At 47.3% G+C, this 16,041-nt stretch overlaps 1 protein-coding gene across 1 annotated transcript in view; it reads left to right on the top strand.

Annotated features, from left to right (window-relative positions):
- LOC137438614 (netrin-G2) overlaps positions 1 to 16,041 on the top strand; it is a 208,372-nt gene that overhangs the window by 89,217 nt on the left and 103,114 nt on the right. The window contains 2 exon segments of the mRNA XM_068133822.2: positions 15,043 to 15,168; positions 15,170 to 15,403. Coding sequence (XP_067989923.2) covers positions 15,043 to 15,168; positions 15,170 to 15,403 — 360 coding nt within the window.

Below are 16,041 nucleotides of genomic sequence, written 5' to 3'. Positions count from 1 at the left end.
ACAGGCCACACACCCAGCCAATTTACTCCACTACTGCACCCAACACAACACTCCTGTGCAACTACCCGCACCACAGATGCCAATATCCAACCACAATTTACCTACTCCCTCTACCTACTTTTAAACTACCCTTCCCGGGTACTCGTGAGGGGGTCCATCCTGTCCCCATCCACTCCTTTCGCACCAACCACTCCACTCCACGTATTCCACACTACTCACTTCACCCATCCATTCCATACTCCATTTAATCCATGCTCCATTCACTCCAGACCATCTATTCCATACAACCATTCTTCATTCACCTGTACTTTCACATGCACACCTTGTGCCCACACACCTGGTGGCACTTGCACACCTGGTGGCACCTGCACACCTGGTGGCACTTGCACCCTCCTTCCCTCCAGGACCATTCACTCAATACAATACACTCAACTCAATGCACAATCACACCTTTCACAATACTCTGCTCAATCACTTCCTACACACACACTGCATCATCTGATCTACCTGGTTTTCCCTCTAACTTAGTGCTTCCCATCTTCCCTTATACTATTGCACATCCCACGTCGTTAACAACCACTAACCTACCTACGGCCCCTACTACAGGTATGATGTCGCTACTTAAATCTACAGTTACCTATGGTCATCTTTCTAAATCCCTATACATTAACCAAGCCCTCCCTGGCTAGGTTTTCACCGCCATACCCCATAACCTATAGCTCCTTTGCCCCCATGTGTGAGGTGAATGGTAAAGATACCACCCCCCGACACTGGGTATCAATTTCCAATCATCACTATTCCCAATTTCGAATCACCAGTAATTTCAAGCCAATTCCCTATCAATTTCAAACAATAACACTATCATCATCACAGTCCACTATATCTGAGCCTCTCGGTGCGTCCATGCATTCTTTACAGCTCGGCTTCGCAAAGCCGAGCAATGCATATGGGTGGTTTGGTCTACTGCAGGTTGAGTCCGTCCGGCATTCGGTTCAGGGGAGGAGGTTTTGTCGGGCCAAGGCTCCAAGCACCATCCCGGTGCAAGGCCCTGCGCTGCCAAGCGCGATGGCCCTGCCTTGCCCGGGTGGAACGCCGCCACCACAAGGGGGCGCCATTCCGACCCCTCCTACCTCTCGAACCGGGCTGATCGCTTCGCCGAGAAAAGCTCGGAATCGACCGTGCAGGGCGGGGCCCGGCCCGAATCGTGCACGACGCTCCGAACAGGAGCGACGCGACACCGATCCCCGCCGGTTTCCGCAACACACAAAGAGCACTGCGCACCGAGTGCTCGCGTCGGCTATCCATCAGCCTAAACGCTGCGCCGGTCAACGTCGATGGCCTACTCGCATGCTCACACCACTCGTTCCGTTCTTTACCCGCCAAACCCGGCGCTCCAACGCCTCTCGTACATCCCATGCATTCTACTCGCGCACATTCTTGCGCATCCATTCCGCCATTCGCACACTCTGTTATCACACACTCCGTTCCACACCTTTCTTCCATTACGTCCTCCGTAACACTCGTGGGTGTGCACTCTTGCACATACCCACTCAGTGCACACCTACCCAGGGGTGTGCAATCCCCTATCGCACACCCAATCACACGCTCCACCACCAACTCGGGTGTGCATCCCCGCACACTCTCTCCATCCATCTCACTCTCCGTGTCACAATCACTCCCACTATCATGCTCTGTTGTGCATTCTCCCTCGCACTCGGTATCACACTCGTGCTTCGGCGCCGTTCGCACACGCGCGCCCTTGCCATTCATAACGCGCACCACGGACCTTTTACGAGCGCCCGGGTTACGCCTGCATCCCAAGCGTGCGAAAATTCTTTTCGCGACAAACACCATACCGAAAAATCTCTTCGCCCCATATACTACCCGGCTCACCTTGGGGATTCTTCTTCCTCGTTCCTCCAACACCTGCAAACTTTCATTGGGGTTAAGCACGGCATCACGATGTGGACAGGGACTTTGTACATGATCCATCTTTTCCTCCAATTCCTTTTCTAAATCTGCCGTCTCTCCCATTCCAATTTCCACGACAACCTCGTCTTTTTTTTATTCAGCTCGACGACAAAAGGTCGGGTCGGTAAAGGCTCACATGAATTTGCCTTGTCCAATTCGGCGGCCGTTGGGTTTTTCACCCCCCGTGTCGCGATTTATAATCCGGTCATTTTAACCGCGCTCTGCTCTGCCTCGCTCAACCCGCGCTCCTCGAGTTGCGTTACCTCGCTGCGTACCGATGTGCCTCTCCCGCCCGCCATGCGGTCTATGTTCTCCCCACATTTTTGTATGCGGTCACCCATTCTGTCCCCAAATTTACTTATTTGCTCACTCATTTCGTTTCCAACCCCTTCAATATTGGCCCTCATTTCTCCCATACCCTTACTCAATCCCCCTAATTTGGTTTTCCAATCATTTCTCAATCCTTCAATTTGGTTTCTCATCTCGTTTCTCAATCCTCCAATTTGGTTTCCCATCTCATTTTTCAATTGCTCACTGGTACCCCTTGCTTCGTCTCTCTGCATTTCTATAGATGCTCGTAGTTGTTCTAGGAGCACATACAGGTCCCAACCCGCTGGCACCGCAGGCTCGGCTCTCGCCACCATGTGCGAGGCACCGCCATTTTGTGCTGCCACTACCACGTGCGAGGTGCCGCCATTTCGCGCGCCTGCAACCCCCACTACCACACCTTCTTCAACCCCCTCCTCCATCACCCCCAATTGTTCCCTGGTGTCTTGGGTTGTCTCTAACCCCTCTTCTATCTCCCCCACCGGCATCCGATCACCTTGACCATCCATGGCACGATATAATTTGGTTTTTAATACTAGATTTCGGCCGCTCCTAATTTTGACCAAATTTTTCAGATGGATTAAAAAAATTTTGTTCGGGTCCAATCCCACTCCCGGACACCAATTGTTACGGCCAATAGCACAATTGGTGTCCAAAATTTGGTCTAAATAAATTTAGTCCCAGGTTCTAAATCCCAACTCCTGACTACCAATTGTTGCAGATCTCGAATTACGGCGCTCCCCTTACCGAGGGGGGTTTAATCCCCTCGTCTATTAAGCTGGCCGTCCGAGTCCGAGAAGATACCGAGAAGATACCAACCTCTTTTTTTTTTCTTTTTTTTTTGTATACAAGATCGAGGCTCGTGAAAGAGCTAACATTAATCACACAAAAAGACAAACCGACACACAAAACACAAAAAACAAGGGGAGCGGCAGACAAGATGGGGAGAGAGGGGGAAGGACACAAACACAACATTTGAGAGCAGGGACATCGGGAGGACTTGGGGGGAGGTGGGAGAGGAATAAAACATATGAACACTGCAAGGACTCTGGGGTGAATTACCGGGGGTAGAAAAGATCAAGGTTTTCGATGGGGGAAGATAAGAGATGGTGGTGAACAGCTGTTTTAAAGACCTGGAGGGAGGAGTGGGATTGAAGGGAGTGGGGGAGTTTGTTCCAGAGGCGGGAGAAAAGGGGAATGAAAGAGTGAAGGTGAGCAGAGAGCCTAGACTTTGGCAGTTTAACCATAAGAGGGTTGCAGGCAGATCTTGTGCGACCTGAAGGAATATTGGGGGGACAGAGCACAGAGAGAGCTGGGGGAGCAAGGCCGGAGAGGGGTTAAGATTGACCAGGATGACTGGTCAATGGGTTCCCAGATACCTTCGCCAACCTCGCCGCAAAGCAGGGCGCTACTTCTGCCCGAGCCACAGACAAGATGGAATTTTGCCGAGCGGTTTAGCAATCCAAAGCTCGAGCCGTTAGCAGAAAGACTAACCCGATTCTGAGCGGTTCCTATATCGTGCCACCGATATTCAATTGGGCACAGGACACAAGTGACCGGATGAGAGGAACCAGAGTAAAGGAAGAATAAATATAATTTATTAATTATGTACAAGAAACCCGAAGAGGAAATGAAAGAAGGGCATACACAAGAAGAAGAAGAAGAAGCAGTGACACAGGGCAGCCTTAAACAGTCTTATATTATCACATGCCCAGGACAATACAAACACACTTACACAAATGGGGTGGTGGTGGTGGGAAGGAAGAGAAGGGTCAAGCAGATGGTTCCAGGCTTCGCGTCCTCCGTGAAGAATGGCAGGCAGCTTCGCGTGTCGTTTGGCGCACGACCGGACCTTATAATTATGCGGGGGACTGGGATGCCGCGTACGTAGTCTTCGGGCCAACTCTCTCTCGCCCAACGTTCGTCTCTGAGGGTACCCTCGCGCAGGTCGCTCCAACAACGTGACAATCAATCGAGCGCTCCCCGCGCAGTTCGTTCACAATCAGCATCCCCCGGCGTAGTCCGTTATCAGTGGCCTCCCCTCGCGCATCTCGCTAGAGGGCTTGGCGCTTACGCTTTTATAACCCACTTAGAAATCAAGCTGCACTTCATCGAGCCATGCCTATTAACGAGCTCACCTCAGCCCTGGTTGGGTGGTGGGGTCTTACCGGCCATGCCCTGGTGGTGAGTTGACGTGGCCACACCTCGTTCTTGCCGCCCCGCCCCCTTCTTCTCCGAGCCTGACCTCGTGATCAATGGCGGCTGAGCCAGGCAGCGAATGCTACTGGCAAGCCAAGGAACACAATTTGGAGGAAGGCTACACCGCAATAGGAATTGACAAGGGGGCCTACTCTTATTTAATTAATACAACGCAGATTCAACTATTGGGAACAGATCCTTACCTGAAACACATACTAATGAAATAACTAAAGGAGAAGCCTATGGTGTGCTACGTGTTGCTCGTGGCCTAACTAGGGTGCGACCTTTGACCTTTTACACAAAAATGGGAATATTTACAGGGGATTATTTATAAGGGAATATTACAGATATTTACAAAGTGGAGGGTTCTAAAAACCACAATATATATATATATATATATATATATATATATATATATATATATATATATATATATATATATATATATATTTATATATATATACATATAGCCTGGTGTTGGCTTAGCGGTTAGGGTGCAGGCCTCGGATCCTGAGTTCAAATCCCGGTCGATCGCTGAATTAACGCCAGGGGAGTTGACTCAGCCTGTTCATCCTTCCGAGGTCGGCAAATTGAGTACCAGCTTGCTGGAATGAATGATCCTGGTGTGTACCCCGATTTAGAATAGGTACACCGTATCCCTGCGCATCGTAAGAGGCGACAAAGGGTTGGCGGCAGGGAGGGCATCCGGCCATAAAAACATTGCCTCAAACAGGGAACCATGATTGTCATGAGGCCTGCAAGGCTAATGTTACCCCCGCTCCCGTGGGGAAAAATGGCCTTACAACGACCATTCAATATATATATTTGAATATATACACACACACACCATGACTAAAAGTATGCGGACACCCCCATTCAATTTCCATAGACAAAGAGCTCAGTGACTTTAAATGTGGCACCGTCATAGGATGCCACCTTTCCAACAAGTCAGTTCTTCAAATTTCTAAATTTGCAGCCTAAATGGGTAGTGACTGAGCATGGAAGATAAATGGAGGTGTGTGTGTGTGTGTGTGTGTGTGTGTGTGTGTGTGTGTGTGTGTGTGTGTGTGTGTGTGTGTGTGTGTGTGTGTGTGTGTGTGTTAGTTACAGGAGTGGGTGTGGTTTTGCATGAATGTGTTTTTTTTTTTTAGTGGTGCATGTTGTAAGCGTAGGTGTTTGGTTGGTTAGGTGTGATTTTTTTTTGGTGTGAGTCGACAGGCGACTGAGGACCCTGTCAGTGAGGCACACTTGTGACCAGGTGTGTTTTTAAATTATATATATATATATATACACATATATATACACATGTCAGACATATTTTGGGGAAGGCCCTATTTTTTGGGCAAGGCCTCCCATTGTTCTCCTCTCCCAAGCTCAATCTCGATTTGTGTTGAGGTTAGAGCTGTTTGGGTGGCTTTTATGCGGATAATAAGCAGGGTATTATGTGGGTTAGCGCAGACCATACCTGTTTGTAAAACAGGTCAGGGAGGAAGGTTTTTGTCTGTTACACGGGCAGCAGCATCGTATTAAAAAAATACCCTCCACTTTCCCTGGAAGACGAAAAACACATCTGATCGACACCTGTGATGGTTTTCTATCTCCCTGGAGTTTCTCTTTCCACATCGACCAATCAAACAAGCCTCCGGTTGCTTTGACTCTGGATTAGTATCGTGCAACGGTCATCCTCCATCATGTGCGCAGCCTGTTTGTCACAAACAAAAAAGGCTTTGTGTAAGGTTAATACAACTCCGTGGAGCCTGTAATTGAAGTCGAACAGGCCATACGTTTTCCTTGACCCCTTCAAAAATCACTCACTTTGAATCCTCCATGCTCGATGCGACCACAATGGCGTATTTGGGGCGTTGAGCAAAAATGCTTCACACAAAACATTTTCCCGCATTAAAATGCTGCGAACACGAAGCTTGTTATGTTGTTTTTGCATCGACACAAACTATGGTAAAATGGTTTTTCAAATTTAAAAACTACCGTGTAGTTCAATGACGTGTTTGTCACAGGTACACATTTAAAACTAATCAGCATGCAGGGTCGTCATCATTAACCCCGCCCATTCCTGATTTTTGGTGGATGCTATTGTAATTGGTGCGCTTGTGCACGTGGTGCGTTCTTGCTTTCTCAGCAGCAACGATGGCTATCAATTTTTGTTTTCAGTAGTTTGGAAGGCAAACTGCATGGTTAAGAATTTAACAGAGCTATGGAATTATTGACTATAAATACAATGACATTTTTGTTGCACCTCCACCTGCACCCTCTCCACCCCACGTTCCCCAAGTGCCTTTCTCTCCTCTCCTCTCTTCTCTTCTCTCAACTTTCCTTCCTTCTCTCCGCACCCCTCCAGGCTCCAATCCTCCCTTATCCACCTTCTGTATATTTTAATTCCTTCTCTACATTTGATCGATTTTCCTCCCCCCCCCATATTCCTTCTTTTTACATCTGCCACCTAAGGTGGGCAGAGGTTATGTTTTCACTCCTATTTGTCTGTTTGTCTGTTTGTCTGTTTGTTCGTTTGTCTGTGAACAGGGTATCTGAAAACGTTATTGACGGATTCTGACGAAACCTCTTTTTCCCGCTTCTGGAACAAACTCCCTCACTCTCTTCAATTCCACTCCTCCCTCCAGGTCTTTAAAACAGCTGTTCACCACCATCTCTTATCTTCCCCCATCCAAAACCTTGATCTTTTCTACCCCCGCTAATTCACCCCAGATCCACTTTTCTGAAATACCAACTTCTTTCCTGGAAGTCCTTGCAGTGTCCATGTATTTTTTACCTCTCCCACCTCCCCCCTCTTCCCATGCCTCCTCCCCCCCCCCTTCCCGTGCCTCCTCCCCCCAAGCCCTCTCCCTCCCACAGATCTCCCGATGTCCCTGCTCTCCATCTTGTTCTCCTGCTCCCTTTATCGTATGTTTTATGTTTCATGTGTCAGTTTGTCTTTTTGTGTTCAATGTTAGCTCTTACACGAGCCTCGATCTTGTATACAAAAACAAACAAATAAACAAACAAAAAACCTGGTGGACAGGTTGGTTTGGGTACCAGGGTAGCTGTTTTTCAGCTACTTCAGGTAGTGACGTCCCTGCCTTACGGTGAGCCTGGGCTCAGCTGGCTCTGGCTGACAGTACCTGGCTTGGGCCCCTGTCCAGGGTAACGGATTTTAGGCTAAGGCTATGAGAAGGACCCTCAAATATCAAAACGCACCGGTAGGTCAGCCTGGGCAACGCTACATCGTGGATAAATGCGTACATGAAAATCAGTGCTGCTACAAATTTAGGCATCACCGCGCAGCACCTGCAGACAGCTGTGTCCACTTTGGACATCAAGGGCAGCCGTCATCATACCGACGACCTGGCCAGTCTGCTGCACCTATGTACATCAGATTTCACGTTGCATTTACTGCACCTGCAGCCAATGATGCTCATAGGCATAGAGTGGGCGAGAGATAGCGCACACCTCGATCACTTTCATCGCTTCTCTGTGTAGGTTTTGATGATGATGATGATCATAGATTCGTCGAAAGCGACGTCTCACACCATCATCATCAAAACGACGAATCAATTCAATTTTGGTGATGATCCGAAAGCTGATCCGGATACGACATTTAAAAATAAAAAATTTGAAGTGATTATTTACCATTGAGAGGTCGGGCCAAATTTCAAAACGTGGACGGATTATGACAAAATTAGGTGAACGAGTTGAGTAGGTGACAAGAACAAGCCGATTCGATTTTGGTTCGGGTCCGGATCCAGATCCGACCTATCAGTGGGATACAAAACCTAAAATGTTCAGCTTGGCGGAGGTGTGCGCTCTACCTCGTGCCGTTCTAGTTTGTTTGTTTTTTTATGCGGCACATACCTGCTAGTAGCAGGATTCGTTGGGGGAACTGCTGTTTCCACTGATGCAGTGCCCCCACTGAAGGTTAGAGCATGCATTGATCACTTGGTCAGGTTACCCACTTATTTGTGAAAGACACCGTGGGATCTTTAACATCTGCCAACAGATGCTGGCACAGGGGACGCCTGTTTAATGACTGCAAATGACCTAGTTGTGTTTTTATCAAAGCTTTATATCCGATATAGTTCAAAAAGAACACAGCGGGAAGCATCCTGTTTTGTACCATTTAGGAAATCATTACACAAATAATTTATGATGTATGTAACGCATGTTCTGCAAATGTTTATAAAATCCACAGTGGGAATACAGCAACCTCAGGTATTACTCCAGAATACATGTTTGAAAAACAAATAATTAAACCAGAAAACATTTTTTTGTATAGAAGATCGAGGCTCGTGAAAGAGCGAACATTAATCACACAGAGAGACAAACCGACACGTAAAACATAAAACATGGGGAGCGGTAGACAAGATGGGGCGAGAGGGGAGGAACACAAACACAGCATCTGAGAGCAGGGACATCGAGAGATCTGTGGGAGGGAGAGGGCTTTGGGGGGGGGGGGGAGGCATGGGAAGGGGTGGGGGGGTGGAGAGGTATAAAACATATGGACACTGCCGGGACTTCCAGGAAAGAAGTTGGAATTTCAAACAAGGTGGATCTGGGGTGAATTAGTGGGGGTAGAAAAGATCAAGGTTTTGGATGGGGAAAGATAAGAGATGGTGGTGAACAGCTGTTTTAAAGACCTGGAGGGAGGAGTGGGATTGAAGGGAGTGTGGGAGTTTGTTCCAGAGGCGGGAGAAAAGAGGAATGAAAGAGTGAAGGTGAGCAGGGAGCCGGGATTTCGGCAGTTTAACCATCAGAGGTTTGCTGGCAGATCTTGTGCGACCTGTAGGAATATTTGGGGGACAAAGCACAGAGAGAGCTGGGGGAGCAAGGCCGGAGAGGAGTCGGTAGAAGACAGAAAGACCACCTACCTGTCTGCGGTGAGAGAGTGAAAGGCTCTCGGAGATAGCTTCATCAAGGGAGATTCAAATGATTCTGAACGCTTTGGTTTCAACAGCGTGAAGACGAGCTAGGTGTGAGGCAGGAGGACTGGCCCATAGGGGAGAACAGTATTCCATTGAGCTGCGGATGAAAGCCTTGTATGTGGTGAGGAGCTCAGGTGTGCCGAGGAAGGACTTCGCACGACGGAGGATGCCCAGTCGGCGATTGGCTTTGGAGGCCAGCTTGGAAATGTGGTTTTCCCAAGAAAGATCATGGCAGATAGTGAGACCCAAAAGCTTGAGCGACAGAACTTCTTGGAGAGGATTGTTGAGAAAGTAGATGGGAGGGTTGTCCAGTCGATCTTTTTGGAGAGACATCGTAAGAGTGTGAGATTTGTCAGGATTGAAAGATATGTTCCACTTGTTTGACCAGTCTGTGATTTTGTCCAGGTCTTCAGAGAGTGAGGAGGCTGCAGACTGCCGATCTGAGGGAAGAGGAATGGAGCGGCAGAGAGTGGAGTCATCAGCAAAGAGATAGAGAGGATTTTCCAGAGAGTCGGAGAGATCATTGATAAAGACCAGAAAAAGCACAGGGCCCAGCACACTGCCTTGGGGAACTCCAGCCTGAACAGGAAGGGGAGATTAGAGAAATCCATTCAGGGCCACACGTTGACTATGACTAGAGAGGAAGTCCACAAGCCATGCATGGAGATTTCCATGGATACCATAGGAGGAGAGTTTGGTGAGCAGAGCTGGGTGCCAGACCATATCGAAGGCACGTGATATGTCAAGGGAGACGGCTCTGATTTCCTGTTTGGCATTGAGGACCTCCATCCATTGTTGCGACAGCAGAAGCAGCATGTCCAGAGTAGAATGACCTGGTCTGAATCCAAATTGATGATCGGAGATCAAGCCATTGGAGAAGGGGAAGGATTTGATATCCGAAGCAATGATGGATTCCATGACTTTGCTGATAATTGGGAGCAGGCTGATTTGTCTGTCGTTGCAAGGATCTGTTTTTGCACCTTTTTTGTGTAAAGTGGTAATGTTTGCTGATTTCCAGGATGCTGGCAGATGACCTTGAGCAAAAGAGAGGGTGACAAGAACAGAGAGAGGGTGAGATAGAGCAGAAGAGCAGGATTTTAGGAGCCGTGGGCTGATGCCGTCTGGTCCAGTTGCAGAATCAGAGTCGAGATTTGATAAAAACTCCTCCACCTTGTCAGGAGAGAAGGACACAGAGTCCAGGAGCAGTTGGGTTCGACTGGGTAAGGTGGGAACAGAGAGAGAGACGGGTTTGGGACACAAGATTTTGAGGCAAACACAGAGTTGAGGCATTCGGCTTTGTCACGTTCCGTGTCAACTGTGTAGCCATTTGAGGTAAGGGAGGGTATGGAGGGGGAACAAACACCAGAAACGCCTTTGACCAGATGCCACCAGGATTTGGAGGAAGGAGACAGGTTTGAGAGTTCATTCTTGAGTGTGGAGAGATAGTGCTTCCTGGCACTCCTGAGGGTAGACACACACTTGTTCCGAGCTTGGTGGAAGGAAGTGAGATTTCCTTCAGTTGGATTAGCCTTCCAAGAGGCAAAGGCAAGTTGTTTCAGGGCAACTGCCTCACCACAAGATTCAGTGTACCATGGACGGGAGGAAGCGTAAGACAACTGAAGACGAGATGGGATAAATCTGTGCATGAGAGAGAGCTGTTTGCTTTGGAAGAATTCCCAGGAAGAATTGATGTCAGAGGCAGTGGAGATAGGAGACCATTCCAGATGATTGATGGCTGCTTGAAGACCGTGCCAGTCGGCCTGAGTGAAATGCCAGACTCGGCAACGCTGAGGAGGCTCTCTGACAACGGCCAGAGAGATGTCCACTTTAACAAGCACATGATCAGAAGAACCGATTGGGGCAGAAGAAGAGCAGCAGACATTAGCAGGGAAGTTTGTCATTACCAAGTCGAGAAGAGAAGATACACCATTGGCTGAGATCCGGGTTGGGAAATTGACAGATTGTGTCAAGCCCCGTGAGTCGCAGAAGTCCTTTGCTGAGGTGCCATGGCTGGTGAGAGATGAACCCACACCCAGCCAGCTGGGATGATGACAGTTAAAGTCGCCACATATGAGGAAGAGAGAGTTTGGATAAGTGGATAGAAGTTGGTCCATGTTGTCAGACAGTGAAATGTAAATGGAGTCATCACTGTTTGGAGGACGGTACAGAACACATATGAACAAAAGGTGGGAGCGGAGAGGAAGCCATAGCCAGAGGTACTCCTGGGGGTGAGGTGGAGAGAGGGCAGTGCAAGGAGAGTGAGGAAGAGAGTTTTTGATAAAGATAGCCACCCCACCACCAGGACGAGGCTCAGGTCTATCATACCGGAGGAGGGAGTAACCAGGAAGAGATATTAAGGAATCGGAGATATCATGAAGGAGGAAAGTTTCTGTTAAGCAGATCAAGTCTGGATTTTCAGAAGCAACCTGTATGGAGAGATCAGTCAGGTTGAGCGAAGGCCCCGGATGTTTGAGGTCCATACCGTTAATGAAGAGAGAGGGGGAGCATCGGGTACAGGACAGGGGAGGGGAGATGTCGGGTAAGATGAAGGATGAGAGGGGGAGGTAGGGAGAGCAGTTGATAGTGTGTCAGAGATTACAGAAGAGTTACAAGAAAAGGAAGGATGAGGAGAACGAAAGGTTTGATGGTGAAGGGATGAGGCACCGTGGGGGGTTGTTTGAGGGGTGGCAAAGGAAAGTAGATGGTTGGGGGATGTGGAGTTATGAGATAGAAGGGAGACGAAGTGGGGAGGAGGCAGCTTTGAGGAGGAGGAGGGGGGAGGGAGAATTGGAGAGGAATGGTATGGGAGGAGATTTGAATGGGAGGGGTTGGGGGGGAGTTTTGAAGGGGAGGAGTGAGGGGGGAGTTTAGGAGGGGAGGGGAAAGGGGGGAGTTTAGGAGTGGAGGGGCAAGGGGGGAGTTTAGGAGTGTAGGGGCAAGGGGGGATTTGGAGGGGAGGGGCAAGAGGGGAGTTTAGAAAGTGTCTGTTTAATGAAAGACGAACATTTCAAACAACATGTTTGAAAAACAAATAATTTAACCAGAAACATGTTTGAAAAACAAATAATTTCACCAGAAAACATGTTTGAAAAACAAATAATTTAACCAGAAAACATGTTTGAAAAACAAATAATTTAACCTGAAAACATGTTTGAAAAACAAATAATTTAACCAGAAAACATGTTTGAAAAACAAATAATTTAACCAGAAAACATTTTTCTTTAATTTAACCAGAAACATGTTTGATAAACAAATAATTTAACCAGAAAACATTTTTCTTTAATTTAACCAGAAACATGTTTGAAAAACAAGTAATTTAACCAGAAAACATGTTTGAAAAACAAATAATTTAACCAGAAAAGAAAACATGTTTGAAAAACAAATAATTTAACCAGAAACATGTTTGAAAAACAAGTAATTTAACCAGAAACATGTTTGAAAAACAAGTAATTTAACCAGAAAACATGTTTGAAAAACAAATAATTTAACCTGTGGCGACATGCTTTGAGTGTCTGCTCCAAGCCCATGGGAGGTCTGCGGTTCGAACGGGACCCCAGTGGAGTCACACTAAAGAGTTTTAAAATGGTACATGCTGCTTCCTTGCTTGATTCTCAGCATTTAACAAGAATGACCGCAATATGGTCACAACCTGCACCAAAATCCCGTAACAGGTCGATTGGGAAATGCGCATTTAAAACGCTTAAAAAATAAACAGCGCAATTGCGAAACACATTTAATGCACTATTAAAATATTAACGCGACACCTCTCACCCATGACAGCCTACACCATGGTTATATCAGAATGAGCTGATTCGTCACACCGTCACTGATTGTTTAACCCGGATATATGGGGCCGTTCAAAAATTACGTAACGCTATTTTTTTTTAGGGAGGCTCAATATGCGAGTTGACTGGCCTGATTAAACCTTCCTAATAACTTTTATTCGACATTGATTCGATTTTCCGGGTCCCTCATCGTAGCACACGATCCAAACAAAGCCAATGGGAATCTGATGCAACAAACCCGAGTCGTGCATAATCAGCGGAGGACCACAGGTCTAATGTCTTAGGCCCACCAGAAAACCAAGATGGCAGCCATATTATTTTGTCTGGGTGCCATGGTGGGTGGAGTCAAACGACAAATGTGGGTGGGGCGAAAGGACAAATGTGGGTGGGGTCCGGCAGCTGTCCGACCAATGGGTGCACATTTCAAAAATCGACCCCCAACAAGATCCACAATAACAGCAATAACAACCAAGCGCAGCTCGTGTACACGTGCGACACATGACAGGTAAAAAGGATAGAGCACAGACAAACAACCATGTGTATGATTGATGGGCCTAATGATCTCCTTGTGGCTTGAACAGGAACTTATGTTATTATCGTTTTAATGAATATTTTGCCCGCATTTATTTCATAAGCATACATCTTTCAATCAAAAATGCTTTCTGGAAGAATGTGGACCTCTGTCAATCTTTGATAGATCTGGTATTCTCTTTGGCCATTGGGAATGCGAGAGACCATATGGCATCGGGGCCATTTATTTCTGAAGGGTCATGAGGGTTCAAGGATAATTATGCCCATATGGCAGGCCAGGTGATGTTTCTGCCACAGGTCCGAATGCCTGTACCTTTCAACCTGGTCTTGATCTTCCTGGATTTCTCTGTGACAGTTGCACATCTGGGACTTATCTGTGTGACGATGAGCCAACTGCCCGCTCTCTCTCCATGAAGTGACGTCATCACTTATAAATCTCGAGGATTCAGAACACAATACAACCCCAGATGCTCCTCGGCTAAACCCGGTGATCCGTGATCTCAACGAAGACGTTTGTATTACCTTGCGATGAAAATACAGCTAATTTCGAAATTTCATGTGGTCGAGAGCTCAGTAGAAATCCATCAGAAATTTGCACCAATCAGGTAAAAAATAATCCATAATGTGCAAAGGCTGGCGATGATCGAAGCGGAATTGGCAAGTTCTCACCGGAAATTAATCTGTTAACACTTTGGAGTCCGTCAGCAAGACATGAAATTGCGAGACATTGCGTCATAAAGGCCTCAATTGATTGTTGGGAAATGTTTCTCCCTTTGTTGCAAGTAAAGCCAGGTGTTGTCTTAGCGGTTCGGGTGCCGGCTTGGGATCCAAGGATCCTGGGTTTGAATCTCGGTCGACCGCTGAATTAACCCCGGGGGGGGGTTGAATCAGCCTGTTCTCCTTCCGAGGTCGGCAAATTGAGTACCAGCTTGCTGGTAATTCCCTGTGTGTCGCAAGAGGCGACCAACAGGGTTGGCGGCAGGAAGGGCATCCGGCCATAAAACATTGCTTCAAAAAGTGGACCATGGTGCCCGAAAAAGGCCAACCCCTGCTCTGCGGGGAAAAATGGCCTCTAAAGGTGGTTTTCGTTTCAAGTAATGGCCATTTACTTATTACGTACCTACTAGGTATGGGAAGTGTGGGGCTGGCAGGATAGTTTAGATGTATGCACACTCACCTTTAACCTGTCCAGTATGGGTTCGAATCTCGACCCTGTTTTGCATGCACGGCAAGGTATCAACGCGTGCTCCGTCCATCGGATGGATGTTAACATGATCGTTCTTAATTTGCTCCCGCAGGAAAACCCCTATCTCTGTGCTGAGTGCGACGCGAGCACGCTCGGCCTTTCTCATCCTCCTCACCTGATGGTCGACGCTGAAGTGTCAGACACCTCTACTTTCTGGCAGAGTGCGTCGTGGCACCGGACGCCCAGAGCCGCTGAGGGCGAACATCACTCTCTCTTGGGGGCGTGAGGTCGAGCTCACCCACGACGTGGTCATTACCTTCCAATCGCGCCGCCCGGCTGCCTTGGTGCTCGAAAGATCACGTGATCATGGTAGGAGCTGGCGTCCACTTCAATTCTTCGCCGACGACTGTTGGGAAGAGTTTGGCATGGAACAACGCCGCGCCTTAGATTTGCTCCCTGAAGATGTTACCAAGGTGAGCATTGACCTTTTGGAGGGCTTTTGGGTGGTACTGCCTTTTCTTTGGTAACATTGTTACACATAACATAACACATACCATTGACAATTACTCTCTCACTTTGCCGCAAGCCTTTTCGTCGTAATCTGACTGTGCAGTGTTTTTCATTTCATTGCTTCTTATTTGATACTTTTCAACAACCACATATTATTCCATGAGGATTGCTCTGGTATTTCATTGCTTCTTATTTGATACTTTGCAACAACCAGATATTATTCCATGAGGATTGCTCTGGTATTTCATTGCTTCTTATTTGACACTTTGCAACAACCACATATTACTCCATGAGGATTGCTCTGGTATTTCATTGCTTCTTATTTGATACTTTGCAACAACCAGATATTATTCCATGAGGATTGCTCTGGTATTTCATTGCTTCTTATTTGATAGTTTGCAACAACCAGATATTATTCCATGAGGATTGCTCTGGTATTTCATTGCTTCTTATTTGATAGTTTGCAACAACCAGATATTATTCCATGAGGATTGCTCTGGTATTTCATTGCTTCTTATTTGACACTTTGCAACAACCACATATTACTCCATGAAAATTGCTCTGCTATTTCATTGCTTCTTATTTGATACTTTGCAACAAC

Source organism: Myxine glutinosa, chromosome 13 (assembly GCF_964187855.1).
Source record: "Myxine glutinosa chromosome 13, kmMyxGlut1.1, whole genome shotgun sequence".
In the NCBI taxonomy this organism is placed as follows: Eukaryota; Metazoa; Chordata; class Myxini; order Myxiniformes; family Myxinidae; genus Myxine; species Myxine glutinosa.
This window is presented reverse-complemented; position numbering and strand designations above follow the sequence as displayed.